This window comes from Syngnathus floridae, chromosome 16 (assembly GCF_059516105.1).
Source record: "Syngnathus floridae isolate MCC-2025c chromosome 16, RoL_Sflo_1.0, whole genome shotgun sequence".
NCBI classification, from domain to species: Eukaryota; Metazoa; Chordata; class Actinopteri; order Syngnathiformes; family Syngnathidae; genus Syngnathus; species Syngnathus floridae.
This window is the reverse complement of record NC_142428.1, coordinates 6256246-6279545: the sequence shown is the minus strand read 5'-3', so window position 1 is coordinate 6279545 and position 23300 is coordinate 6256246. Positions and strand designations below refer to the sequence as shown.

General features: G+C 42.0%; 7 protein-coding genes across 11 annotated transcripts in view; 4 read left to right on the top strand and 3 right to left on the bottom strand.

Annotated features, from left to right (window-relative positions):
• The window catches only part of LOC148385313 (CD209 antigen-like protein C), a 198751-nt gene that overhangs the window by 3728 nt on the left and 171723 nt on the right, over positions 1-23300 (bottom strand). The window lies entirely within an intron of this gene.
• On the bottom strand, positions 19-1997 carry LOC148385328 (C-type lectin 1-like). Its single transcript, XM_088401289.1, has 6 exons — positions 1710-1997; positions 1397-1489; positions 924-1184; positions 686-849; positions 475-602; positions 19-373 (listed from the first exon to the last, which is right to left on the bottom strand). Exons 1-6 carry the CDS (start codon positions 1789-1791, stop codon positions 220-222), a joined length of 882 nt encoding a protein of 293 aa, XP_088257415.1. The 5' UTR covers positions 1792-1997; the 3' UTR covers positions 19-219.
• On the bottom strand, positions 1983-3905 carry LOC148385327 (CD209 antigen-like protein D). 4 transcript variants are annotated; one of them, XM_088401281.1, is made up of 6 exons: positions 3756-3905; positions 3480-3569; positions 2810-3076; positions 2528-2732; positions 2348-2446; positions 1983-2268 (listed from the first exon to the last, which is right to left on the bottom strand). In XM_088401281.1, the coding sequence occupies exons 1-6, from the start codon at positions 3868-3870 to the stop codon at positions 2127-2129; spliced, it is 918 nt and encodes a 305-aa protein (XP_088257407.1). In that variant the 5' UTR covers positions 3871-3905; the 3' UTR covers positions 1983-2126. The 4 variants fall into 4 exon arrangements, with proteins under 4 accessions (XP_088257407.1, XP_088257408.1, XP_088257409.1 ...); XM_088401282.1 differs by having other exon boundaries at positions 2348-2484; positions 2569-2732; XM_088401283.1 differs by having other exon boundaries at positions 2810-3067.
• nek9 (NIMA related kinase 9) lies at positions 5958-12822 on the top strand. The gene is made up of 24 exons (XM_088401345.1): positions 5958-6039; positions 6190-6398; positions 6771-6948; positions 7013-7068; positions 7166-7236; positions 7300-7405; positions 7526-7657; positions 7731-7841; positions 7945-8009; positions 8144-8194; positions 8270-8462; positions 8670-8814; positions 8888-9088; positions 9209-9255; positions 9333-9494; positions 9594-9702; positions 9774-9935; positions 10006-10173; positions 10252-10311; positions 10394-10581; positions 10663-10818; positions 11102-11206; positions 11277-11330; positions 11475-12822. Exons 2-24 carry the CDS (start codon positions 6213-6215, stop codon positions 11655-11657), a joined length of 2889 nt encoding a protein of 962 aa, XP_088257471.1. The 5' UTR covers positions 5958-6039; positions 6190-6212; the 3' UTR covers positions 11658-12822.
• On the top strand, positions 12952-14047 carry acyp1 (acylphosphatase 1, erythrocyte (common) type). The gene is made up of 3 exons (XM_088401254.1): positions 12952-13033; positions 13193-13274; positions 13690-14047. The coding sequence occupies exons 2-3, from the start codon at positions 13194-13196 to the stop codon at positions 13903-13905; spliced, it is 297 nt and encodes a 98-aa protein (XP_088257380.1). The 5' UTR covers positions 12952-13033; position 13193; the 3' UTR covers positions 13906-14047.
• mlh3 (mutL homolog 3 (E. coli)) lies at positions 14126-19977 on the top strand. 2 transcript variants are annotated; one of them, XM_088401253.1, is made up of 12 exons: positions 14126-16557; positions 16796-16897; positions 16982-17061; positions 17135-17239; positions 17533-17602; positions 17687-17755; positions 17826-17934; positions 18205-18364; positions 18490-18513; positions 18960-19038; positions 19114-19265; positions 19354-19977. In XM_088401253.1, the coding sequence occupies exons 1-12, from the start codon at positions 14358-14360 to the stop codon at positions 19423-19425; spliced, it is 3222 nt and encodes a 1073-aa protein (XP_088257379.1). In that variant the 5' UTR covers positions 14126-14357; the 3' UTR covers positions 19426-19977. The 2 variants fall into 2 exon arrangements, with proteins under 2 accessions (XP_088257379.1, XP_088257378.1); XM_088401252.1 differs by having other exon boundaries at positions 17533-17755.
• Positions 20429-23285, top strand: fosaa (Fos proto-oncogene, AP-1 transcription factor subunit a). The gene is made up of 4 exons (XM_088400480.1): positions 20429-20780; positions 21364-21579; positions 21844-21951; positions 22025-23285. Exons 1-4 carry the CDS (start codon positions 20628-20630, stop codon positions 22697-22699), a joined length of 1152 nt encoding a protein of 383 aa, XP_088256606.1. The 5' UTR covers positions 20429-20627; the 3' UTR covers positions 22700-23285.

Sequence of the window (23300 nt, the reverse complement as noted above, 5' to 3'; positions counted from 1 at the left end):
AACAAAATCTGCAAACACTTTGTTGTCACCATTTTATTTTTGTATTCAGCATTTTTGACAGACTTTAAACGATCACTATTTCTTTTTTGTAATACAGTTATAGTAGACAAAAAATGTTGGGAACATTTATTTGTGCTAATTTTAGTTGGTTCATTTTTTTTAAAATGTCTCGATTTTTGGAAAGGTTGCACGTTCAAAATATCAATTTTAACTGTAATGTCAAAGGTGGTTGGGACTTGGGTCTTGTTCACAAATCCATTTGGCCGTATTTGTGCAGTGGATACTAATCCAAGCACGAAAGAAGTTTTCTGTGCTATATAAAGCTGCACAGTCTTCCTGAACCAGATCACTTGATTCTCCTTCGGACCAGTACCTAAGACAAAAAACAAAGATGTGCCACAATTACAAGTTGCAAGTACACTTAATAAATATAAAATGAGCTGCTGGTGATGGTGAGCTCATCATCTGCCTTACCCTTCAATTAAATCTCTTCCATCTCCCCATCTCCAAAGTCCTTCTTTGCTAAAATACAATCCAATCCAAAAGTTGTACAAATTCATGGACGGATCGGTATGATTTCTCAGGTAATTCATGGTTGCAATCTGACAAAATATGAATATTACAAATATTATTATAACATGATACTATTTGTTTGCAAATATGAAACAAATTGTGCTCATGCCACCTCTTCCTCTATGCTGTCGATGGTTATGAGATCCGCGCCGTGTATTTGACAGAAATGTCGAGCATGTTGCCATGATTTTTGACCATCAAGTGGAGACAAGGCAAAGTAGTAACACATAGAGTTCAGCAAAATCCATCCTACTGGACAATGCTTGCAGCCATTCTCTGTTGGCAAAACAGTTGGTGAAACAAACTTAAATGGTCATTTGATTTAAAAAAAAATGTGAAATGGGTCTCACCAGTGTGCGCGAAGTGAAGTTTTAGACTCGAGACGTTCTTCAGTATTGTATCAAGTTGCACTTCATAGTCTTTAGTCCTTCTTTTGTGGTGATCAAGCTCCCAGTTGCTTTGTGTTTGTCTTCTCATTTCACTCTCCAGCTTCTTCTCGGCATCACTCATGTTTCGAACTGCAAACTTGTATGATTGCTCGAGTTTGATTAACTCTTTCTTGATACTTTCTGTGTCATCAATGGACTGGTGGGTATTGCCTCGCTTGATATCTATAAGGACAACCAAAATATTTTTCTTTACTTTTTTTTTATTTGCAATGGAAAACTTGGCAAAACACAGAAATGACAAAATTAACCAATGATTAAAAAAAAATAGTTTCATTATTCTGCTACATTTTCATGATGCCTGAGTGATTCTGATGAGGACAAAAAGAAGCTTTGCAGTTAAACAAAAAAACATTAAGTATTATCACGCTACTTACAGTGGATCACCAGGAGAATGTCAACAATCAGTAAAACGGCTGCAAGTATCGCCAGGCTCGCGATAGCTGCTTTGTAAAGTATCAAAGAGGAGGCTAAAATGACAGACAGTAAATTAGCATGATGGTAATTTCATATTCTTTAGTGGCTATGAGAAGAACAAGGAATAAGTAGCTGATTTTACTTTTGTTATTCTGACCCATTATGTTTGTTTTAGTATTTTTCTCCATAATATTCTATCATCTCACATTGCCCAAAACATAAAGTTCTAAGTCCTAAAATTTTCAAAAGGCCTCTTTTAAAAGAAATTTTTACCTTTTTTTCTAGCTGGTTCCACGTCATCGTCATTTTGAGAAACCAGTGTTTTAAATCCGTTGTTTGAATCCAAATCAGTCATTTCTCCCCTTTCCTTCTGTCAAATGAACTGTGACTTTCTCTGTGCTTAACTATTTACCTCAAGACAAGTATCAACTCATCAAAATTAAGTTGCAAGATTAGGAAATGAGAAGGAATGCAGGATCAGGGAGTGGAAAAGAGAAGAGAAACTTTTCATATGGGGAAGCGAGTATTTCCTTTTGTGATTTAGAGTTAAGACAAAAACATCTACCACTTTATTTAGTGGAAGAAATTACCATTTTCAAGGCTGGTGAAAAGAAACACAAAGAATCACAAGAAGTGTTGCTTCCTTTTTAAAATTTCATGATTACTGTTTTTTTTTTTTTTTGGTGCAATCTATTTAGGTGCCATTTCACATATCCACTCATAATATAAATCACAACTCGTAACGAAGCGAGACTCCCAGGGTTGAGCTGGCGAATAGATCATAGCCACACAGTTTTGTTCATAGCTGTGAGGTTCTCCAGACTTCCAGTACCTTAAGAAAATAAACCAGGAGGTCATTCAAGTCCTGAATATACTCAATAGGTAAAAAGAACAAAGACTGCATTTGTCACCTTTCTTCTGATTCCGTTGCATTATTTATCCAGACCCAAGTACCCTCCGTTTTCCCCTCTGTGGCACCAAGCCACAGAGCCTTTTGCCACAAATAGAATCTATTGGTGAGGAATTGGCTGATATGACTCACATATGACTAAGGAAGCAAACAAGAGGGAAAACATTTAAAGACAACTTACAAACTGTACGCAATTTTCCCACTTTTGTGTTTCCGCCCCACCTGCTCGTTCGGGGAATCTATCACGATCAGATCTGCTCCACGATTAATGCAATCGCTTCGGCTTTCGTTCCAGGTTTGAGGGTCGGATGAGTTAGTAAAAGAGAAGTAATAGCAGGATGAGTTGAAATAGGTCCAGCCCTTGTTGCATTTGCCACAGGTGCCTTCTAAAGGATACAAACACGTTTCGTTAGACAGAGTCGTGAAAAACTAAATGATAGAATTATTTAGAATGATAAAATACCAAAAGATGACATGTTAAATTGCAGGATTTTCCTCTCTCTGCGCAGACTCTCCAGCTGACTCTGATAAACCTCATTCATGGTCTTTTGCTCATTTATTTTCCCCTTCAGTTTTTCATGACTCCTGGTTGCTTTATTTAAGGCGTTCACGGCCTCTTGCATCGCCACCATGGCATCACTGTGGTTGCCCAAGAGAAGGTCCAGCTCAGCGATGAGATGCGCTTCAGCCGGCTGGGGATTTGCGTTGGAGGGTTGTGTGACTGAGGCATCTTTAAAAAAAAAAAAAACAGGACGCATGATAAAGCAGAGTTATTGGCGTATTCTGCAGAACTCTTCACCAAAAGTTTGACATGAACCAGACAATGGGTGAGTTTTTTTTGGTGGATAACATAATAAAAACTAAAATATGGCAAAAGTGACAATAAATTAACAAAAGAGAATCACACAGAAATCTTTCCCAACAACTTACACATAAAATGCAGCGATTAACTTCTTTTTACACTTGCATGACAGTTTTAAGTTTGAATCATTTTCAGAAACTTACTGTGACTTCATCAAGTTTGATTTTATTACACAGTGGTTAGCTATCTTTTTACACTTGTTCATTAAGAGTGCTACTAAAGACTTAAAAAAGGGTTTCACAATTATGATTGTTTTGGTCGTTGCACTCACAGCCGGTTCTGAAAACCACAGCAATGATGAGCAGAATGACATCCAGAAATCCAAGACAAAGGATGATCATGCGGTAACGTCCTTCTACGCCTGTGAAAGTGTTAACCAGAGAAATCACATCCACCGTCACATCAAACTTTCTCACTTTTTCAGCACTTGACTGCAGTGGGTCACAAACTGGTGATTCTCAAGACCCACATCTTTTAATTGATTTAATTTTCATACGCTAGAGGATTAAATTACGATAGTAATAGTGGAGAAAAGGATGCACTGTACCTTGCCCAAACAATCCAAAGTGTGAACGAGGGGGTCTGCTGTGGCTGAACGAAACTTGAGATGACTTAGGCGTGTAAGATACAGTGTGCTCAGTAGCGTTCGCCTCACTCTCCATTGCTGCAGGAACTGCATACCAGCGTGTTTGCTTTCTGTCTTATACACACCCTAACCCCAAGCCACGCTCGCATTATTCACCAAGGATCACATGCTTTAAAGGTGGCTTTTACATTGGAACAGTTGACAAACATTTATATATTATATATGCACAGTATATATGAAAAACATCTAGGAGTATTGGCAAAATATTATTATATTATATTATTAATAATAATATTAACAATTTGAATATGTGTCTGAAGGGTTAACAATAAACCAACAAAAACAAAAGAGAAACATGCAGACTTCATGAGGGAACCAAACTTTTTCTCCAGCCATAATGTCCAAATGGTAATATTATAATGCCGTACATAAAGTATTATTTATTATTAATTTATGAATATGCTTTGGGCTCAGAGATGAATAACGGTATTTTGAATGTATTTAGGGAGAATTGAGAGAAAAATATTTGTGATTCGTTTAGTATTTTTGGTATTGTTGTGTAATTCAGATTAATATTGTAGATCAGCAAATATAGCACACTAGACTCTTGCATAACATCCGTTTATTGAAATGAAATCGTCAGGATAAAGAAGAAGTACAACTGTGTGGTGTAACTGCAACATTTACTTGATGTTTTAGCTCCCCTAAATTATTTTTTAAAAAAATCCATCGGGACTAAAAAGAATGATCCAGTTGTAAACATTCTTTTGATTGTATTTTGCCTCCGCTTCACGGAAAGCTGTTTCGGCATTTGTTCAATATCCTTGATAAGGATGGCATTTGTGCGAGACACATGTCTACTAGTTGGTTCAAGATGTGTAAATATTTGGATTCACTTACTGGTAATCCTCACTTGGCATTGATTTAAGATGAATGGAACCAAAGGAAAGACCCTGTGATATCGCTATCTAGTGGACGTAAAATAATAATGATCACATACGATATGAAGAGCTGACAATAATTAGTGCTCTATTATTAATAATAATAATAATAATAATAATGAGGCGGCTCGGTGGCGCACTGGGTAGCACGTCCGCCTCACAGTTAGGAGGGTGCGAGTTCGATTCCACCTCCGGCCCTCCCTGTGTGGAGTTTGCATGTTCTCCCCGGGCCCGCGTGGGTTTTCTCCGGGCACTCCGGTTTCCTCCCGCATTCCAAAAACATGCTGGTAGGCCGATTGAAGACTCCAAATTGTCCCTAGGTGTGAGTGTGAGTGCGATTGGTTGTCTGTCTCTGTGTGCCCTGCGATTGGCTGGCAACCAGTTCAGGGTGTCCCCCGCCTACTGCCCGATGACAGCTGGGATAGGCTCCAGCACGCCCGCGACCCCCGTGGGGACTAAGCGGTTCAGAAAATGGATGGATGGATAATAATAATGATAATTTTCCAGGTGCCTTCCTTTGTTAAAATAGACTCAATACTGATGTTGACAAAACATTTTTAATAAGTAAACACAAACCAGGGAACATTATTGCTGATGACGACAAATTTGGAAAAGCAAGATATTCCCCATCCATGGCTTTATTTTAAAAAAATGAATGGATGGATGGATGGATGGATGGATGGATGGATGGATGGATGGATGGATGGATGGATGGATGGATGGATGGATGGATGGATGGATGGATGGATGGATGGATGGATTGATTGATTGATTGATTGATTGATTGATTGATTGATTGATTGATTGATTGATTGATTGACTGACGAACGGATAGATGGATGGACGGACGGGGTATTCAAAGTCTGCAGAGTCTTCTCCAAAAAAGATTTGTGGCAAAATACATTTCAGAATCTTTTTTTTTTTTTTTTATTGGTACCAAAGTAAAAGATTTGAAAATATGCTTCTTTTACACTATTTCTTTTTTCTTTCAAACAGCAAGTGTGAGCTCTATACACATTCCTCTTCTTTCAAAAACACATTACCACGATTTAAAATTGGTGGCGCTGTAAGTCTGGCACGCGCTACGCTAAACAAACTGCGCTACCGGATTCACAGGAAATACGTTTCTCTTATTTTCGTCGTAAAATAAAGAACAGGCAAGTTAAACGGAAGACTTTTATTTTGAAAGTTGAAATGAAGTTGGTCGAATTCGTTGTTTCATTTGTGACACTTGACTCTTGTAGAACTTACACGCATTTTTGCCTTCTCGGTTGATTTCCCCTCCAATATTGTGCATTTTGCAGGTATATTAGCTCCCCGGTTTTAGTCGCTACACATTTAATAGTTTCTTTTCATTTTCGGCGGGCAAGACATGTCTAACTGGTGACGCTTTAAGGAAAGGAGTCTGCCGAAAGAGTTTTCGAGTCAGGCCTGTTTGTGTTCTTTCCCATCAGTGCAGCTGGTGGCTAACACAGAAATGTCACTGGCCGAGTATGAGCGACATTTCGACTCGCTCAGTTCCGATTTGGCCAGCGGGTCTGTGCTGAGCGAGCGGTCAACGTCAGCCACGTTTAATGGCGAAGAGGAAAAGTTGCATTACATTCCCATCCGGATCCTCGGTAGGGGGGCGTTCGGTGAAGCGACGCTGTACAGAAGAACCGAGGTGAGCTCTACTTCACTCCACTTCACTGACTTAGCAACTGTTGTCTGGAGAAAAGATAGTCATCACGTTGCTAGGCAACAATAACACCCTCCAGACTCCATGGAATTAGGGGAAAACTTAAAATGTAACCTTAAATTATTCTAATCAAATAGATCAAAATAAATATTCATCCCTGCTTTCAATCCTACACAATTAGATTCGTTTTTATTGTTCTGTCCTCATAGAGGAGAAAGGGTCCTGCTAATACAAAGTGATATATGTCACATTATAAAGCAAACAAAGAACGAAACATTAATAGGTGACTCATGATGAGAAAAAAAATGCTCATGGAGATAAGCATTATTTGCAGTTAACTCCCTCTTTGTTCCTCAGGACAACTCCCTGGTTGTATGGAAGGAGGTGGACCTGAACTCGCTCTCTGAACGTGAGCGCAGGGATGTCATGAATGAAATCGAAATACTATCCATCTTGGAGCACAACAACATCATTGCTTACTTCAATCACTTCACAGACAAAAATACTCTGCTCATTGAGCTTGAATATTGCAATGGTAAGAGATGCTGATTTTATTAACACCAAGTTTGACCGAAGGCTAAATAACATTGTTGCTACAGGTGGAAATCTTTATGACAAAATCGTCCAACAGAAGGGCAAACTTTTTAATGAGGAGGTAAGAGCAGATCAGATACAAAAAAAATCCCCCCTCCACACACAAATACAAATAATGCATCTCACACATTTCATCTCTTCCGTTATATTTTCTGCAGGTGGTTATTTGGTACCTGTACCAGATTGCTTCAGCCGTGGCCCACATTCACAAAGCTGGCATTTTACACCGGTGAGATACTGAAATAAGACGATGAGTTGTTTAAGATCCATCATCACCCTTGTTTCCCTGCAGGGATATCAAAACGCTCAACATTTTCCTAACCAAGACTGACCTCATCAAGCTCGGTGATTATGGTCTTGCCAAGAAACTCGGCTCAGAGTTTTCCATGGCAGAAACGGTGCGTTTGTATCACCCTAGAGTTATAATTCTTTGGAGATTAACAATCCACTGGTTTTATGAAAAAGATAAGTTTGGGGTGCCTTGCGTGTAATTCTAATGTACTTTTATGTATGTGCAGTGCGTGGGAACTCCATATTATATGTCGCCAGAATTGTGCCAGGGAGCAAAGTACAACTTCAAATCTGATATCTGGGCCATGGGCTGTGTGCTTTTTGAAGTCTTAACTCTTACAAGAACATTTGATGCTACGGTAAGACTCACCACTTTACAAATACCAATGTCTAGTCTTTGACAGGATGGTGATGCAATTTGTGTCTTTGCAGAATGCTCTCAACCTGTGTGTAAAAATAGTCCAGGGAAACTGGACTATGGATGTGAACCGGGATGTTTATGGAGCTGAATTGATCAAGCTAGTTTACGAGTGTCTTAATCAAGTGAGTTGGTTTGCTTAAAATGGTAAATTAGCTGGACAAAAAAGACTGCCCCGCTGTCTTGGATGTTACAATTATTTTTTTATGATTTTTATTTCTGTGACAGGATCCTGCAAAGAGACCAACAGCTGAGCAGATTCTAGACCAGCCAGTCCTCTCCTGTTGCCGACAGTAAGTGAGAGTTATGTTTTATATAAAAAAACTTTGAACAAGTATTTGCCCTCTTCTCAAATTGTAACTTTTGTGGCATAGTTTGCCCATAGTTTACCGGACAACAAATATCTGACAACTTTTCTCTCTGGCAGGGAGCTTGCAGAGCGAGTCGCCCTGCTGAATTCTGCAATGAAGAAACCAAAGTAAGCTCATCTTTTCTTCTGTCATCACCTAACTATCATCCTAGCAGTTTCCAATTGATTGTTCTCTGTCTATAGGCTGAGTACAGCCACCGAGACCCCTGTTGCCGTGGTGACCACACGCTCAAGGGAGGTGTATTTCTGGGGCGGAGGCAAGTTCACGCCCCAGAAACTGGACACTTTTAAAGGGGGCAGCGGTGCCCAACATGTGTGTGCTGGAGAGAGTCACTTTGCAGTGGTGACGGTGGAAAAAGAACTGTACACTTGGGCGGTAAGTTTGAACAGTCAACCCCTGTATATTAAAAAAAAAAAAAAAGATACATGTATCATCCGATGAACGTTTGCTAGCTTAATGCTAACATATAATGCAAAACGCCAATGGGGGGCTAACGGAAATTGTGTACTGTAAAAAAAAACAAAAAAAAACACAGCAGGCGCACTTATTCAGGTGCAATCCTTAAAATCATGTGCTCCTCAGAATGTTCAAGGCGGCACCAAGATGGTGGGTCAACTGGGGCATGGAGATCAAGCTTCCTATCGACAACCCAAAAGGGTTGAGAAGCTCCAGGGAAAGGCCATCCGACAGGTGGCGTGCGGTACTGACTTCACTGTCTGCATCACTGGTGAGCACGCGACCCACCCGTTGGGGGCATTAGAAATGAACAAGCTCACTTAATAACCGTCTCTCTGCTGCAGATGAGGACCAAATGTACACGTTTGGCTCAGACTATTACGGCTGCATCGGTGTGGAGGGTGTCATGGGCATGCAGATCCTGGAGCCGGTGCTTCTGGAGTTTTTTGAGGAGCGGCCGGTGCGTCAGGTTTCTTGTGGAGACAACCATGTGGTGGTGCTCACCCACAGTGGAGACATTTTCTCCTGGGGTTGTGGAGAGTATGGTATGGACCAGTGATACTGTTACATTTCCACCAACCAAAATGTGTTTTTGTAATTATTATTTTAACCAGTAGATGGCGACAGAAGCCTCTTTGATATACAACACTTTCTCATATTTATAGGGCGACTAGGTTTGGAATGTGAGGATGATTTTTCTTCTCCAATGCAAGTAAGACTGGCGCGAGCGAGTCCCTGACTGTAATCGTTGTTTTGGCATGCGTTGACAATTAAATCTGTTTTCTTCAGGTGGAGCTCCCCAAAGGCGCCACTATCTCGTCTGTGTCATGCAGCAGTGACGGAACCTTCTTCTTGACAGACACTGGCAAAGTTCTAGCTTGTGGGAACAATGAATTCAACAAGCTAGGTCTGAACCAGGAATTCTCCGGTCTCAAACACCACCCTGGAGAGGTACTGGCATGCAATCCAACCAATTATTTAGGATAAGCCATTGTGTTGATTATTTGGATATGTTCAGAGCACTTAGTATTTGTTTTACTCTCACGTCAGGGTTACCAGGGAATCCCATACACCACAACACTGACTTTGGCAAAGCAGCTGTCACGCTTTGCCATCCATACTATAGCTCCAGGGAGAAACCATACAGCCGCCATTGACGGTAGTGTGACAAAAGAACACAAATTTGTATCTGTCGTTGTTGAATCCTCATCCTTAAAATGGCTTTCACAGAACGTGGTCGCCTCCTCACATTCGGGTGTAACAAGTACGGCCAGCTAGGTGTCAAAGATTTTAAGAAACACCAAGGTGTGCAAGTCCTGGTTGGACCATTTGGGGGAAAGAGCGTCAAATTAGTTTCTTGTGGGGATGGCTTCACAATCGCAGCAACGGAGGGTAAGAGCACATACCTGTACAATACTACCGACATGACGTTTGTGAACAGTTGCCATCTTTTTTTTTGTAGACAATCAGATCTTCGCATGGGGAAATGCAGGAAACGGGCGACTCGGAATGCCTGCTGACAAGGGATTCGGTTCGGAGGTTTGTCCCGCCATGCCGAGGCCCATCTTTGGATCTCTTCACCACGTGCCAGACCTTTCTTGTCGTAACTGGCATACCATCATCATCATGGGTTCGACATTTCAGCTCATCGCCTTGGTGGTGTTAATGCTAGCTTCCTGTCTGATGGTTCCTTGTTGCTTCTTTGCAGAAAAAGTGCTCAACTCCAAGACCATTCGCTCGAACAGCAGTGGATTATCAGTTGGTAGCGGTAAATAGATTTTTTAGTTCTCGCTTTAACGTTGTGTGGAAGCTTATACGGTAAACACTGTTTGCTTGTGTGTCAATTGTAGGGATTGGACAGGATGGTTCCATAGCCACCGTGGATCTGGAAATGGAGCCGGGTTCCGAGACGGACTGTCAGGACAGGGGCCTTGGGGGTACAGTGGAGGTTGATCTTGATGCTTGCAATTTAGAAACGCCAATGATGTCGATGGCAAATCAGACTGGAGACAGTTCGTGTCCTCTCTGGTTGAGAATGGTTAGTTTTCAATCCTAATTCACAGACTGTATACATGCTTGTGGAATATGAAGCATCTATTGCTGATTATGCCTCCTACAGGAGCTTGAGGATGCTGAGTTTATCCCAATACCTGATGAGTCAGATATTCCTCCAGACGAGCTGCCATCTTTCTCAGAGAGTACCACTCTGCCGTATAATGAGCTGAAGGACCTGAAGGCTGTTGCAGCAGCTGTCAGCAGTGAGCATGACCTATCGGTAATGCTAATGACCATGTTCTTTACTCTCTCTTTGACTGTTCATCATTGTTATCTCCAACTTGAAGGAAAGTCTGAAGATGGCCAGACATTAAAAAAAAATATATCTTCAAATGCAGTTTCCAAAAATTCTAATGCTGTCTTGACAGCCAGGCTTTTTCCTCCAGTGCCATTGATGACATCCCCCTATTGAAAAATAATGGTTGCTCTATTCCGCTCAAACTGCAAAATTAAATGTGTGCCCTTTTGAGGCGTCATAATGTCAAGGTGAACTCTTTCCACAGAGCACGCGAACAAGCGATGACAAACTTTACGGCCTCGAGGAGGCCGTTGTCTTCAGCCAAGGGGACTCGATCACATGCTGCAGAGCAAGTAGCGAGGTGGCAGAGGTAACACACCAGCCCGCGACACAGTGTGTCAACAAAGTCGCCTTATTAACGTAACAAATTTCTTTCACAGCTGCGAGAGATGGTCACTCAGCAGGAGAAGAGGATCCAGATGCTGGAGAAGCAGGTAAGACTGCCAGTTGCAACATAGCATAGATGTGCCTTTGGTTGCCTGCAATAAAAGGCCATCCTAAAATGTCTCAGAAAGTCAGGGAGTATCTGATGTGACCACCATCATAAGGTTGATGTGTTATTCCCACCACTGTTGTAGGTCAGTGACCAGCAAAAGGACAACGAGAGATTGTTGGCAGCTTTCAACCGGCTATCGCTGCTGGAAACTAGGTGTGACAATAACGGCAACCATTGCGACGGTCACGTACCTGACGATGGGGGAGCAGCACGAGCATCTGGGTTCACACCGCATGGGGGCAGACCTGCAGGGTCCAGCTTATGAGGTCCAGCTTGCTAATGCCCTTCTCAATGGGGGATGTGACTAAACTCTGCGTTTTCGGAATTCATCAGGCCGGTGAATGTGAGAATAGAAAACAACTGCCTCACATACCTTAACAAGCCTCTCGTGTTGTTACATACGGTATTTAACAAAGTGTGTGTTATTTTATTGCATATGCACAATTGTTCTCGTGCAAATGTTGCACACAGGCTTCCTACAGACTGACATGTTGGCTGGGTTCAACATGAGGCGTCAGACAATCTTAGTGTTATTCCATCCACAATGTGAATCTCAAGTCCTCGTTTTACTGGCGACCATTGTTTACTTAAAGTGATGTCACCTTGAGGCTTTAGTGCTTGCATGTTGGCGGCTATCATTCAGCAGGAAAAAAAAGAAAACTTTTTGGCGCAAATGTGAGGCCTTGAACCAGATCGGTTAAGTGGGTTTGTTTATGATTAGGCAGGAAAAAAACTTTGTCGAGCAGAACCTGAAACAGGACCTTGGCAAAAGACTGCGCTCACTCTTGAGTGCACTTGTTTGCTTGTCAATAGCGAAAATGCCGTTACTCCTCAACAGATAAAAGAATTGTAGAAATCTTAAAGTCATTACTATCAAAATTACCAAAGCTGTGTGTCACTGTCAGACTGTCATCTCCGTTCGTTTATTCGAATGTTTTAAAGAAAACTAATTGCCTTATCCTCACTAATATGCGATATTTGAAACCCCAGTTCTTATCCAAATATACGTTTTTTAAAATGTGCATGTATTCTTTTTCTATATCTGGTGAAACTACTGACAAGGTTTCTCTTAGCCATTTGTGTGGCTGGCTAAATCTGCCACATTTATGACGCAAACACTTGAATCGTTTTATTAGAAGGGGAAGATTTTTTTTTTTTTTGCAACCTGAAATAGTCAGCAATCCTTAGTCAGTTGTTTTGTATAAACTCACGAGATATCTATTTAATGTACACTTGGTCAATAAACTGTCCACTGTAAGATGTGTTGTCTTAGCATAATGCAGTGTCTTAAGCTTTTGAAACCAAAACCTGTATAAATAACCTGTTTGTGTCTTACGGCATATTTTTGACAGCTTTAAAATGTCCCGGAAAGTATACATATATTTCAAGTGTATGTACTATGTAAAATACATAAATACAATTAAACCAAATATCGGCTTCGCTTGTGTTTCTGTAGACTAGAGATTAAAGCGTCGTTTTTGACCAAATAATGCGGTTCAGTCTCGACTACGTGCTTGCGGTCACGTTTGTTGCTAGGATACCGTCGCTTTTGATGACGTCAATATCGTCACTTCCGGAAGTAGATGTCACCGCAAATTCCTCAATAGTTTTTAACGTCCAGTCCATTCGAATAACTTTCAGGTGAATAATTAAATAACAACAAAGCAACCTGAATTCTGCATATTAATCCATATAAAGACATTTCTTCAGATTTTAGACGATAGTGCATGCTAGCATGTCGCTGCACTGCAACCTACCTATTATGGTTAGAATATCAATGTCGTATTTTTCTATTTGCAGCATGGCAGACGGAGAATTGATTTCTGTGGATTATGAAGTGTTTGGAAAAGTGCAAGGGGTGTTTTTTCGGAAATATACACAGGTACCTTTTGTTATATCCTTACTATTTTCCAGGTTTTAGTACGTTATGCACTTATATTTTGTAGACAGATTCACAAATGCATTGTCACGTTTCGTCAAGAATACACGTTTCCCTGCTCCCCCCCCCCTAGGCATTTGTACATATACATAAATATATAAATATCTGACCTTGAAGAAAATATAAACAAAAATATCTACTCTCATTACGATTTACAGTGGATGTAAAAATGTCAAGTAAGTTTAAAGAATAAATACATTTTAAGTAATTTGATGTCATTTGTTTATTCATTATTATGACATTCATCAAGAGGATTGTGGTATTACTTGCATTTCATAAGTAATGTTTCACGTGCAGTAAAGTTGGTGGTCATGTTATTTGACCATCAAATGATCTGTTCTTCTGTTGGACTTTGCAGACCCAGGGCAAGAAGCTCGGCCTTGTAGGTTGGGTCCAGAACACAAGTGTGGGAACTGTGCAAGGGCAGATCCAGGGCCCACGCAAAAAGGTGATAGAAATGAAACAATGGCTCAAAACCACTGGGAGTCCCAAATCACAGATTACCAAGGCAGAGTTCAAGAATGAGAAAACAGTTGTCAGTCTTGAACACTCATCTTTTGACATTGTAAAATGACATGCACATTATTAGTCTACAAGCAGTTATTTATTTTGTCTGACCTTTGTTGAAATTCATTATGCATCATGTATTGAAAAGGTGAATATTCCTTACATCCACAGTATCTGGAAAAGCTGTCATCAATAAAACAAAAAACGCAGTTTTGTTTTTTATTTCTCAATTTAAATTAACTATTCGTCCCGTGCAGTAGGTGGCGCGCGAGGGCAAGGAGGCCATTGATTCCTTCCACAATAGCATGGCAGTCAGTTAATATTTAGCTTCCGGTGTCGACATTGTTTCATTTTCCGTGAGTTCTTTATATTTTGTTTTCCTTAATTTTTAATTACCAATTTTTGACAGCAGCATGAATACGCCACGGTCACAACTAAAGGCGACTAAATATACAAGAGAAAGCTAAATGGCGACGGTAAAATGTCACGTTTAAAAACAAGTGAAAATGTGCAACCGGTATGATTAAATGTCTGTCGGAAGACGTTCGGGTGAAACTTCGCTCCGGTGTCGCCGTCCCTTCTCTTCAACAATGCGTCGAGGAGCTCGTCCTCAACAGCCTCGACGCCGGGGCGACGTGTGTGGGTGTCCGGATGGACCTGGAGGCGTTCAAGGTCCAGGTTATCGACAACGGCGCCGGGATGAGCGCAGAGGACATGGCATGTGTAGGCAACAGATATTACACAAGCAAATGTCACTCACTTGGTGACCTGGATGATCTCAGGTACTATGGCTTCAGGGGTGAGGCCATCGCAAGTGTAGTTGCCATGGCTACGCTTGTAGAAATCTCATCCCGGACTAAAAACACAGGCAGGACACTTGTTAAGATGTTCAAGAACGGCAAAGCGATGGATGTGTTCGAAAAGGACATTACTCGACCAACTCCTGGAACCACAATTATCATTTGCAACTTGTTCCACAACACGCCCGTGCGCAGGAAAAGGATGGACCTCGTCCTGGAGGGTGAGAAGGTCAAACACCGGGTGGAGGCCATGTCTCTGATGCACCCGTCTGTGTCTTTCACTTTACGGAATGACTGCACGAGCACCATGATAGTGCAGCTGCCCAAAGCCAGAGACACCTACCACAGGTTTATCCAGATCCACAGCCTGGCTCGAGCTCAGAAACTGGGAGAGATCCAGCACACGCGTGCCCAGTTTGAGGTGACGGGTTATCTTGGCAAAGAGGGCCACTATAATGCTAGCTTGCAGTTCTTGTATATAAATGGCAGATTGCTTCTAAAGACACGCATACACACGCTGCTGAACTCGCTTCTACGTAGACTTAGCAGTCCAACTCAGAGGAATGACAGCCCAGAAAAACAGTCCACCGTCAGGAGCCCCAAGCAGAAACGCTGCCAAGACCTCCACGGAATATATGTAATAAATATTAAATGTTCCTATTCGGAGTATGATATTAGTCTCGAGCCCGCCAAAACCCTAATTGAGTTTAAAGACTGGGATGGTGTTTTGCTATGCATCGAAGAGGCCGTAAAAGCTTTCCTCTGCAGGGAGAACTTGGTTCTCTTCCAAGATGACTTGCACAATGCATCGCCAAGGTTGTTTAAAGTGGATAGCGTGGCGCAAGACGACACCCGTGTTGACCACTATGTTAATCCCGCCTCCATTTGTCCATCGGCGCCGACACTGGCGTCGCAATCCGTCCATCGCATTGCATCTGATGTGCTCGAAACTGAAAATGAAGGACATGCTGATCAGACTAGACACGACCCTGTTGATGTTGCTAAGGAAGCGGAGCCCACGTTTAGTAAATCTCTGGACATTGAAAAGGAGATAAGGTTATCTCAAACAACTCTAAGCGTTAATTTGTCACACAGTCAAACGACTCTTGTTCCACAGGATGAAAGGGGAGAAGAAAAGCCAAACAGAAAGATTCGTGTGTTATCTCCATTTATTCACAAATGTCTGCAGGAGGCTCCCCACAACAGTAGGACACAATTTCATCATCAGCCTTCAAGACACAAAATCTCCCTTGACACACTCCATGACGCATCTTCACGAGGAAGCTTTTCTGATGCCGTCCCCTCAAAAGTTCCCAAAGTGGTGGCTAATGAGTCTGGATCGCTTGACGAGTTCAGAAGAATTTATGGAAAATCTGTGAAAAAAAATCCTACCTTGCTGGAGAGTCAGGTTAATGCTCAAACACTTCAACCAGTAGAAGATGCCCAGAATGGTTTTCTTTCCCAGAACCAACAATTGAAGATTGATGTGAAAGAAACCAAAGTATGCAGACAAGATGGCCCCCAAAGCTCAGCTCCTCAGTCTCAGTTAGTGTACACCAAGCAAAAAGGCACTTCAGAAAAACTATCTTTAGCCGGAAAACTTAACCACCTGAAAAAAAAAGAAAAAAAAGACACAGCAGCACCTAGTTGTGCTTCTCCACATAATTCCGGCCTCACCAGTACCCAAGACTGCATTAACAATGACCTTGAGGCGGACACCACCGCCGAGCCCAATAATGAAACCACGACGGCAACATCCACCGACTGGCTCGGTCACTTTGATACCCAAATGGGAAAAATGGTGTACGTCAACAAAGTGACAGGGCTTAGCAAATACGAGGAACCGCCAATGGAAGAAACGCTAGCCCGCTGCACATCTGATATCACCAACATGGCTGTTAGCGTCGTCTCTGAAACGGGTGAGTCACTAATGGAGCTCGAGTACCAAGTATCCTTGTTTGACAGAAAACCAGACAAATAGATATGAAGGATATAAAAAGTCTAGACATCCTTGTTCCAATAATAGTTTTTTTATGTTAAAAAAAATCCACCATTAATGTGACCTATGACCTATACAAGGCAGTTTTTTGACTGATTAAGTAAAATTTAAACAAATCACCTTTTTGGGTTTGTTGTATTTACTTTATGGTGCTGTAGGGACGGAGTACAGGTGTTACCCGTTCCAAGCAGAGCTAGTTCTTCCCTTCTTGCCTAAAGCCAGAAGTGAAAGAGTGCTCATCGCGGGGACAGATGACGCAGGTACTGAACCACGGAGTCAAAGAAAGACTGCTGATGTATTGTGCTCCATAAGTGTGCCTTTGTTGTTTGTTTGTTTTTTGTCAGGTGACAATGTCAAGACCTCCAACTCGCTCTCGTCTTTGTACTCAAAGTGGAACAACCCTGTGTTTGTGCGTCCTCCAGAGGTAAGCTGGTGTCTATTTCTGATTGCATTGGATCTTTTTTATTTTTAATACTGGTGGTGTCTTGTGATAAAAGGTCGCAGTGGATATCTCAAGCGGACAAGCTAGTGGGCTTGCCGTTAAGATCCACAACATCCTTTTTCCGTACCGCTTCTCCAAAGACATGATGCACTCTATGAAGGTAGGTACTATCTTTGAGGATATATTCTCAAGTAAATACTTTATCCACAATTTATTATAATAATAATACATTTTATTTATAAGGTGCCTTTCAAGGCATTCAAGGTCGCCGTACAGACATAAAATTGCATAAAAAAAATGACAGAATTTTTAAAAAAAAATTGAAAGAGTTCTCTGGTGTTAATTTAAGTTAATTTAAGTTAATTTAAAAAAACAGGGTTTTAGTAACATCCCCTAAATAATCCAGCAAACAATTTAATTTACATTTGCAAACAATTTAATTTACATTTGCAGGTGCTCAATCAAGTTGATAACAAGTTTCTTGCGTGCCTTATCAATACAAGTGATGATACGCAAAGCAAAGGTATGGAAGATCATTTTAGCTTTTCTTTATGCTTCTTTGTTGTTATTATCCCTACTCTCATATTTATTTGGTTTAAACTATCAGGGAATCTTTTAGTACTGTTGGATCAGCACGCTGCACACGAGAGAGTGCGTCTTGAAAACCTAATAGCAGGTACGGAACAAGACAACATGCTACGCTCAATATACGGCAGGGAAGTGATACTCCAGCGCTGCCATTTCAGATTCCTTTGAAGACGACCCAAACGCACCCGGCGAGAGACGGTTGTGTTCATCCACAATTTTACCGCCTCTGAAAATCCATGTCACAGAAGAGGAACAAAGGCTGCTCAGGTGAATATTTCTACAGGTGCCACACAATAAAGGGACATTTTATTAGGTACCCATGCCAACCTCATCGGGCTGGGCAGTATGGACTTAGGGGAGCTCAACTTAAACCAAAAAGCAAATCCTTCTGTTAGGGATTTAGAAAACATTCTTCTCCTGAACTTCCATTTTTTCGTGTGAATTCAGCCAATTCCAAAATGTATTTCTTTTTTCTCTCTGACTGGGCATGTAAGTCAACGTTACATGTTAACAGGCAACGTTTGTTTTCCCAACCAGGTCTTGTCAGGTTCATTTGCGGAGCTTGGGCCTGGAAGTGACATTCACACTTGGGCATGATGACCACGTTCTCGTAGGCAAGGTGCCCGTTTGTTTTGTGGAAAAAGAAAATAATGAGCTTCGGCGGAAGAGACCGTCTGTTATCAAGCGTGTTGTTGAGGTATGGCATTTGTGTTTGGCATTTCTGTTTTTTAACACCGGAGTGTTAAAAAAAAAAAAATCATTCAGATGAATGACTCACCAGGGTGTGTGTGTGTGTGTGTGTGTGTGTGTGTGTGTTTTTAGGATTACCTTCAAGAGCAGATGGAGGTAAGATTGAATCGTCCACACTTTGTTAAAATATTAAAAGGACTGTTGAACCTCCCAAGGTTGAACTGATTACTCCAAATGAAGCTCTTTTTTTTTTTTTTGGAGAAGCCTGAAAGTTTAGTGCTGTCACTCAATAGTTTTCAAACTATTCATGATGCATTTCACCTTGAGGAGAAAATAATGTTTTTTTTTCTATCGGCATGTTGCTCTTTTTTTGTGATGAGCAGATGTGCGTTTGTGCTGAACTTACCGTTTAAAATTGTGACATAACTATTCAGTTCAACCTTGATTTTATCAGACCGGAATAAAATCTCACCAACACGTGAGGGAATTATGAACAGTTTGAAATCGTAGTCAGTGTTAGTACCAAATCTTTAAAAAAAAATGGCGTTCAAACAGGGGTGTGTAGACTTTTATCACCTTTAAGATTGTATTGTTTGTGTTAGTTACTCCGCTCAACAGGTAGCGTGAAAGGAACCCTACCGCTTACGGTGCTGAAAGTCCTCGCCTCGCTCGCGTGTCACGGTAAGGTTAAATGATCGTCTTCATCATCATTTGGCTCCAAGCATCAGACTGGAAAAGCCCTACGCATTCCAACAGGCGCCATCAAATTCAACGACAGCCTGAATCGAGACGAGTGCCAAAGCTTGGTTGCGTCCTTGTCGTCCTGCCAGCTGCCCTTCCAATGCGCCCACGGCCGTCCATCCATCGCGCCGCTCGTCGATGTCCTCCATTTGGAGCCCAACCAGAAGGTACTGGATTGCAGAAGTGCTCTTAAAAAGTGTGCCCGCCAGACACATTTGACGATGACTAGGCATTCTTGCCCCCCCCCCCTTACAGGAACCTCAGAAACCCAACCTTGGAAAGTTAAGAAGAATGTACAAAGCATGGGTACTATATGGGAATAGGTAATTTTGTGGCGACTTCATGAAATATTTTTCTTCCTAATGTATTTGTGTATATATATATATGTGTGTGTGCGTGTATATAGTATGTATATATATTTTGTATTTGTGTGTGTTGTGCATTTTATGAATCCCTGACAAAAGATGGTATGATAAACAATGACTTCTCAAAATTACAGAGTGTCTTAAGAGCATGTGAATGTACACGTGCACTCATACACTTGCATGCACTTAAGGTCACCAAGTGGGATGTGTCACCTCTTAAAATAATCTGGATATGACACTGCAAAGTAATAACCATATTTTAAAATGAATACCCTTCTCATAACTTTAATTATCTCAGAATGTCGGAAAATATAATGGTGTACCAAATATTGTATATGTTGGTGGGCCAATTTAATTTGAAATAGTCCATTTATGGTCATGATACAATAAAGACAGTGGTAAACTGGCCAATTATTTACTTGTAAACACGCAGATCTTGTTTATTTTATGACCTTGTTTATTTTACGACACACTTTGCCTCCAAAAACCATTAAATGTGTCGACCGAGAATGAACTCAGCAGTCTGTCCTTGTGGAGGAGGAGGATGCTCGCCTCCTCCGCCTGTCTTCCATTCACGTGACTCCTTCATGCACGTTTCTCTTCTTACTTCAAAACACATACAATGTCTCAGTTATTTTTCATTCAAAACTAAGCAACAAAGAGAATCCATTATCAAACAGTGTTCTCCACCCCCATAATTGTCTTGAAAATGATGGCTGGGAAACGTGCGGATTGAATGACAAAACGCACTCAATGACATTCCTGAAGAAATGTATGGTCACGTGTATATTAATAATGCACGCCCCCCCCCCCCCCCCCCAATATAAAGCTGTCATTTACGTTTACAATCGGCATTAACGTATCTTATCAATCACCAATTGCAGACGTATGATGATGAAACTTGAGACAAAGCCCCATCGTCAAAAACACGGGACCCTTTGTTGATTTTCAATCGGAATCCCCCCGCAACTCTGACAATGGTACAGTCTTGGTTCATTCATAAAATTGTAGCAGGGCTCTAAAGGAGGGGCTTGCATCCAGCTCGTCCAGTTACCAGGTAGACTTTATTACCTGGACGACTGAACCTCGGCTGGCTCCCAAGAAGCATTTTTCCTCTATTTATTTTTGAAATTATTGAGTCAACTATTTTGGTGTGTCTTCGTGATGCTTCGTAAAGAGAAAACGCCAGACATGGAAGTAGAGTCACCCACCTGCCGGGCGGACTCTCCCGCTGGGATAAGGTGCCAGGAGACGGCCGAGGGGGCGAACTCTCCTGCCTCCTCCACATCCTCCTCTTCCTCGGGGGACAACGCAAAGGTATTAATGTCTCTTTTGATTGAGCGTTTAACACGCAGCTCGTGTTAAGTCGCTGTTTTTGTTTGAGGCACAAATTCTAATTAAATCATTTGGACACATTTTTATATCTGTTGTTTTTCTATGATCGAAGTGGCAAATTGTGGGTCGTGCTTTTCTTTCTTTTGTCTTTATTTTGGTGCGTGCTCCCAAGCAATGGGCCAGATGCGAGCGCGTCGATGCAGAGGTTCATTGAGAAAAAAAATAAATCCATTCAGGAGACTCCACAGCATCCCTGCGTCAGCTCTGACGTCATCGGCAATGATAAAGTCAAATATTGATCGGGGGAGAGGGCTATTTCTGTTTGGCTGCATGTCAAGGAACAGTTAGTCCTTCAGAATTACAGCCAGATCAATTGAAGCATGTATTCTAAATGAGGGTCGATTTCATTATAGATTATTTATTTATTTTTCCATTCAGGTCGTCTCCTAAAAAAAAAATCCTGACTGACAATGGAATCTTCCCCAGACTTTCTTTCAGCTTACACTGTCAAGGCATGAAATAAAAATCGAATTGGTAAATATTTCCATTTATTTTTCCACCTCAGGACATCTGCCAAGACCCAGTATTCGTTCCGACCGTGACTGCAATCTCCTCCAGCCCTGATTTCCAGTGGATGGTCCAGCCTACAATCATCACATCCGTTTCCCCGTCTCCAGGTTGCGAGCCAGCCAATGAGCCGAAGAGCTCTCGCCAGGCAACACCCATAAGAGAGAGCAGGAATAAGGGAAAGAATGCGGCGAGGAAAGCAAAAGCAGAGCAGGTATCGGGTCAACTCACAGCATGCAATGCACATTTCCTCACACCCGGCATTGTGCACGCTCTTCCTTATAGGCACTCCATTTATATTCAGGTCACAGCAAGTCTGCAACATTGGTCTATTTTTAGACACGTGGCTACCCAAACATGCTTAGTGCCATTCCCCAGAGGCTGCATTAATTGGCACTGAGATGTATAGCAGACTTTTGGGGATGAAAGTGGCTGGATTCTTGGAGGTTCTCACTCAATTGTTTTCTCATTGTACCAGCTGTCTCCAGAGGAGGAGGAGAAGAAGAGGATCAGGAGGGAGAGGAATAAAATGGCTGCAGCCAAGTGCCGCAACCGCCGGAGGGAACTGACGGATACGCTGCAAGCTGTAAGTAAACAAGTACGAGTTTACTCAACTGTCATTCGCACTCACCCATGTGTGAATGTGGTATCGCCAAAAGGAGACGGACAAGCTGGAGGAGGAAAAAGCATCCCTGGAGACAGAAATCGCCAACCTCCTCAAAGAGAAGGAGCGTTTGGAAATCATCCTGGCCACACATAAACCCGTGTGCCAAGTGTCCGAAGATATGGAGTCAGTGTTCCAGGATTCCGCCGGATCCCTTGAAATCCCACCGAGTCCGGAAGAGGACCGGCTCCCGGACGACGGCGTGCAGGAAGCTCCTTCGCTCCAAGACATGGACATCCCCAACGATCCGTCCGTAGCCATCTCAGGGAACTCCAACATCCTGTTGTGCGCCAGTGCCGAAATCAGCATCTGCGATCTGGAGCCTTCTCTGGACATTAAGTCGGGGCTTCTGGATGCTATGCTGCCTACTTTCGGGGATAAGCCACCCATGGAGACGGCCCGGTCGGTTCCGGACATCGACTTGAGCGGCTCTCTCGGGGTCTCAGACTGGGAGACCCTGTACAAGTCCGTCTCCAGCGACCTGGAGCCCCTCAGTACTCCCGTGGTGACCTCCACTCCGACCTGCAGCAGCTACCTGTCCGTCTTTACCTTCTCCTGCCCCGAGTTGGACTTGCTCACAGAAGGACTGGACAACCATAAAGGAGGAGGCGGAGGAGGAAAAGCCGAATCTGCCGATCATCTCAACTCCCCAACTTTGCTGGCTCTATAAAGGAAGGTGATGCGTGTCACTTGTTTCTCTCTCTTGCAGGTTCTGGACTTTGGATACCAGAAGTGAGCAGCTCACATAAGCAACTGTGTGTAAGCGGTAAGGCTTTAAGGATGACTACATTTAAGAAAGACACATATCCAAAAGTGTGATAATGTAGCGCGGCGTCCACTTTGACAGAAGCGAGCTCTCCATTGAAATGCATGCGGAGAAGTCTCCAGATCATTTTCAAAACTTATATACTGTACAGCATATCTATCAGTATATATGATCCGTTACTAGATCTAGGATGTAATGTGGAATTTATCGTGTCTGTATGGTTTTGTGTTTTAGTGTCCTGATTACTCTTAATGCCGTACTCACACACACAAAACACTTTCATCCATGCTTACCTCAATGTCACCGATTGTGGTTTTGACCTCATTGTTGAGAAAGTTTTCCATGAAAACATCCAGTGCTATATACTATATATCTATCGAGATGTAACTTATGATTTATTTTTCTACCTGTCAGATTTTGTTAAAGGAGAGATTGAGCATTGAGTGCTTATCGATACTGTTGAATAACAATAAAAAATAAATTGACTGAGTTTTATGTGCAATAC

What these genes read in the sequence shown, in the direction of transcription:
- LOC148385328 (XM_088401289.1), bottom strand. Translation starts at nt 1,791, where the DNA reads ATGACTGATTTGGATTCAAACAACGGATTTAAAACACTGGTTTCTCAA. An exon ending in CATTCTCCTGGTGATCCACT is followed by an intron (nt 1,185 to 1,396) that starts GTAAGTAGCGTG and finishes TTGTCCTTATAG; the next exon opens with ATATCAAGCGAGGCAATACC. An exon ending in TCGACAGCATAGAGGAAGAG is followed by an intron (nt 603 to 685) that starts GTGGCATGAGCA and finishes ATATTTTGTCAG; the next exon opens with ATTGCAACCATGAATTACCT.
- LOC148385327 (XM_088401281.1), bottom strand. Translation starts at nt 3,870, where the DNA reads ATGGAGAGTGAGGCGAACGCTACTGAGCACACTGTATCTTACACGCCT. An exon ending in TGTGGTTTTCAGAACCGGCT is followed by an intron (nt 3,077 to 3,479) that starts GTGAGTGCAACG and finishes TTTTTTTTAAAG; the next exon opens with ATGCCTCAGTCACACAACCC. An exon ending in ATTTAACATGTCATCTTTTG is followed by an intron (nt 2,733 to 2,809) that starts GTATTTTATCAT and finishes TGTATCCTTTAG; the next exon opens with AAGGCACCTGTGGCAAATGC.
- nek9 (XM_088401345.1), top strand. Translation starts at nt 6,213, where the DNA reads ATGTCACTGGCCGAGTATGAGCGACATTTCGACTCGCTCAGTTCCGAT. An exon ending in TTTACGAGTGTCTTAATCAA is followed by an intron (nt 7,842 to 7,944) that starts GTGAGTTGGTTT and finishes TTTCTGTGACAG; the next exon opens with GATCCTGCAAAGAGACCAAC. An exon ending in CTGGGGTTGTGGAGAGTATG is followed by an intron (nt 9,089 to 9,208) that starts GTATGGACCAGT and finishes TCATATTTATAG; the next exon opens with GGCGACTAGGTTTGGAATGT.
- acyp1 (XM_088401254.1), top strand. Translation starts at nt 13,194, where the DNA reads ATGGCAGACGGAGAATTGATTTCTGTGGATTATGAAGTGTTTGGAAAA. An exon ending in TTTTTCGGAAATATACACAG is followed by an intron (nt 13,275 to 13,689) that starts GTACCTTTTGTT and finishes TGGACTTTGCAG; the next exon opens with ACCCAGGGCAAGAAGCTCGG.
- mlh3 (XM_088401252.1), top strand. Translation starts at nt 14,358, where the DNA reads ATGATTAAATGTCTGTCGGAAGACGTTCGGGTGAAACTTCGCTCCGGT. An exon ending in GAGGAACAAAGGCTGCTCAG is followed by an intron (nt 17,935 to 18,204) that starts GTGAATATTTCT and finishes TTTCCCAACCAG; the next exon opens with GTCTTGTCAGGTTCATTTGC. An exon ending in CGCCTCGCTCGCGTGTCACG is followed by an intron (nt 19,039 to 19,113) that starts GTAAGGTTAAAT and finishes GCATTCCAACAG; the next exon opens with GCGCCATCAAATTCAACGAC.
- fosaa (XM_088400480.1), top strand. Translation starts at nt 20,628, where the DNA reads ATGCTTCGTAAAGAGAAAACGCCAGACATGGAAGTAGAGTCACCCACC. An exon ending in CCTCGGGGGACAACGCAAAG is followed by an intron (nt 20,781 to 21,363) that starts GTATTAATGTCT and finishes TTTCCACCTCAG; the next exon opens with GACATCTGCCAAGACCCAGT. An exon ending in GGAAAGCAAAAGCAGAGCAG is followed by an intron (nt 21,580 to 21,843) that starts GTATCGGGTCAA and finishes TCATTGTACCAG; the next exon opens with CTGTCTCCAGAGGAGGAGGA.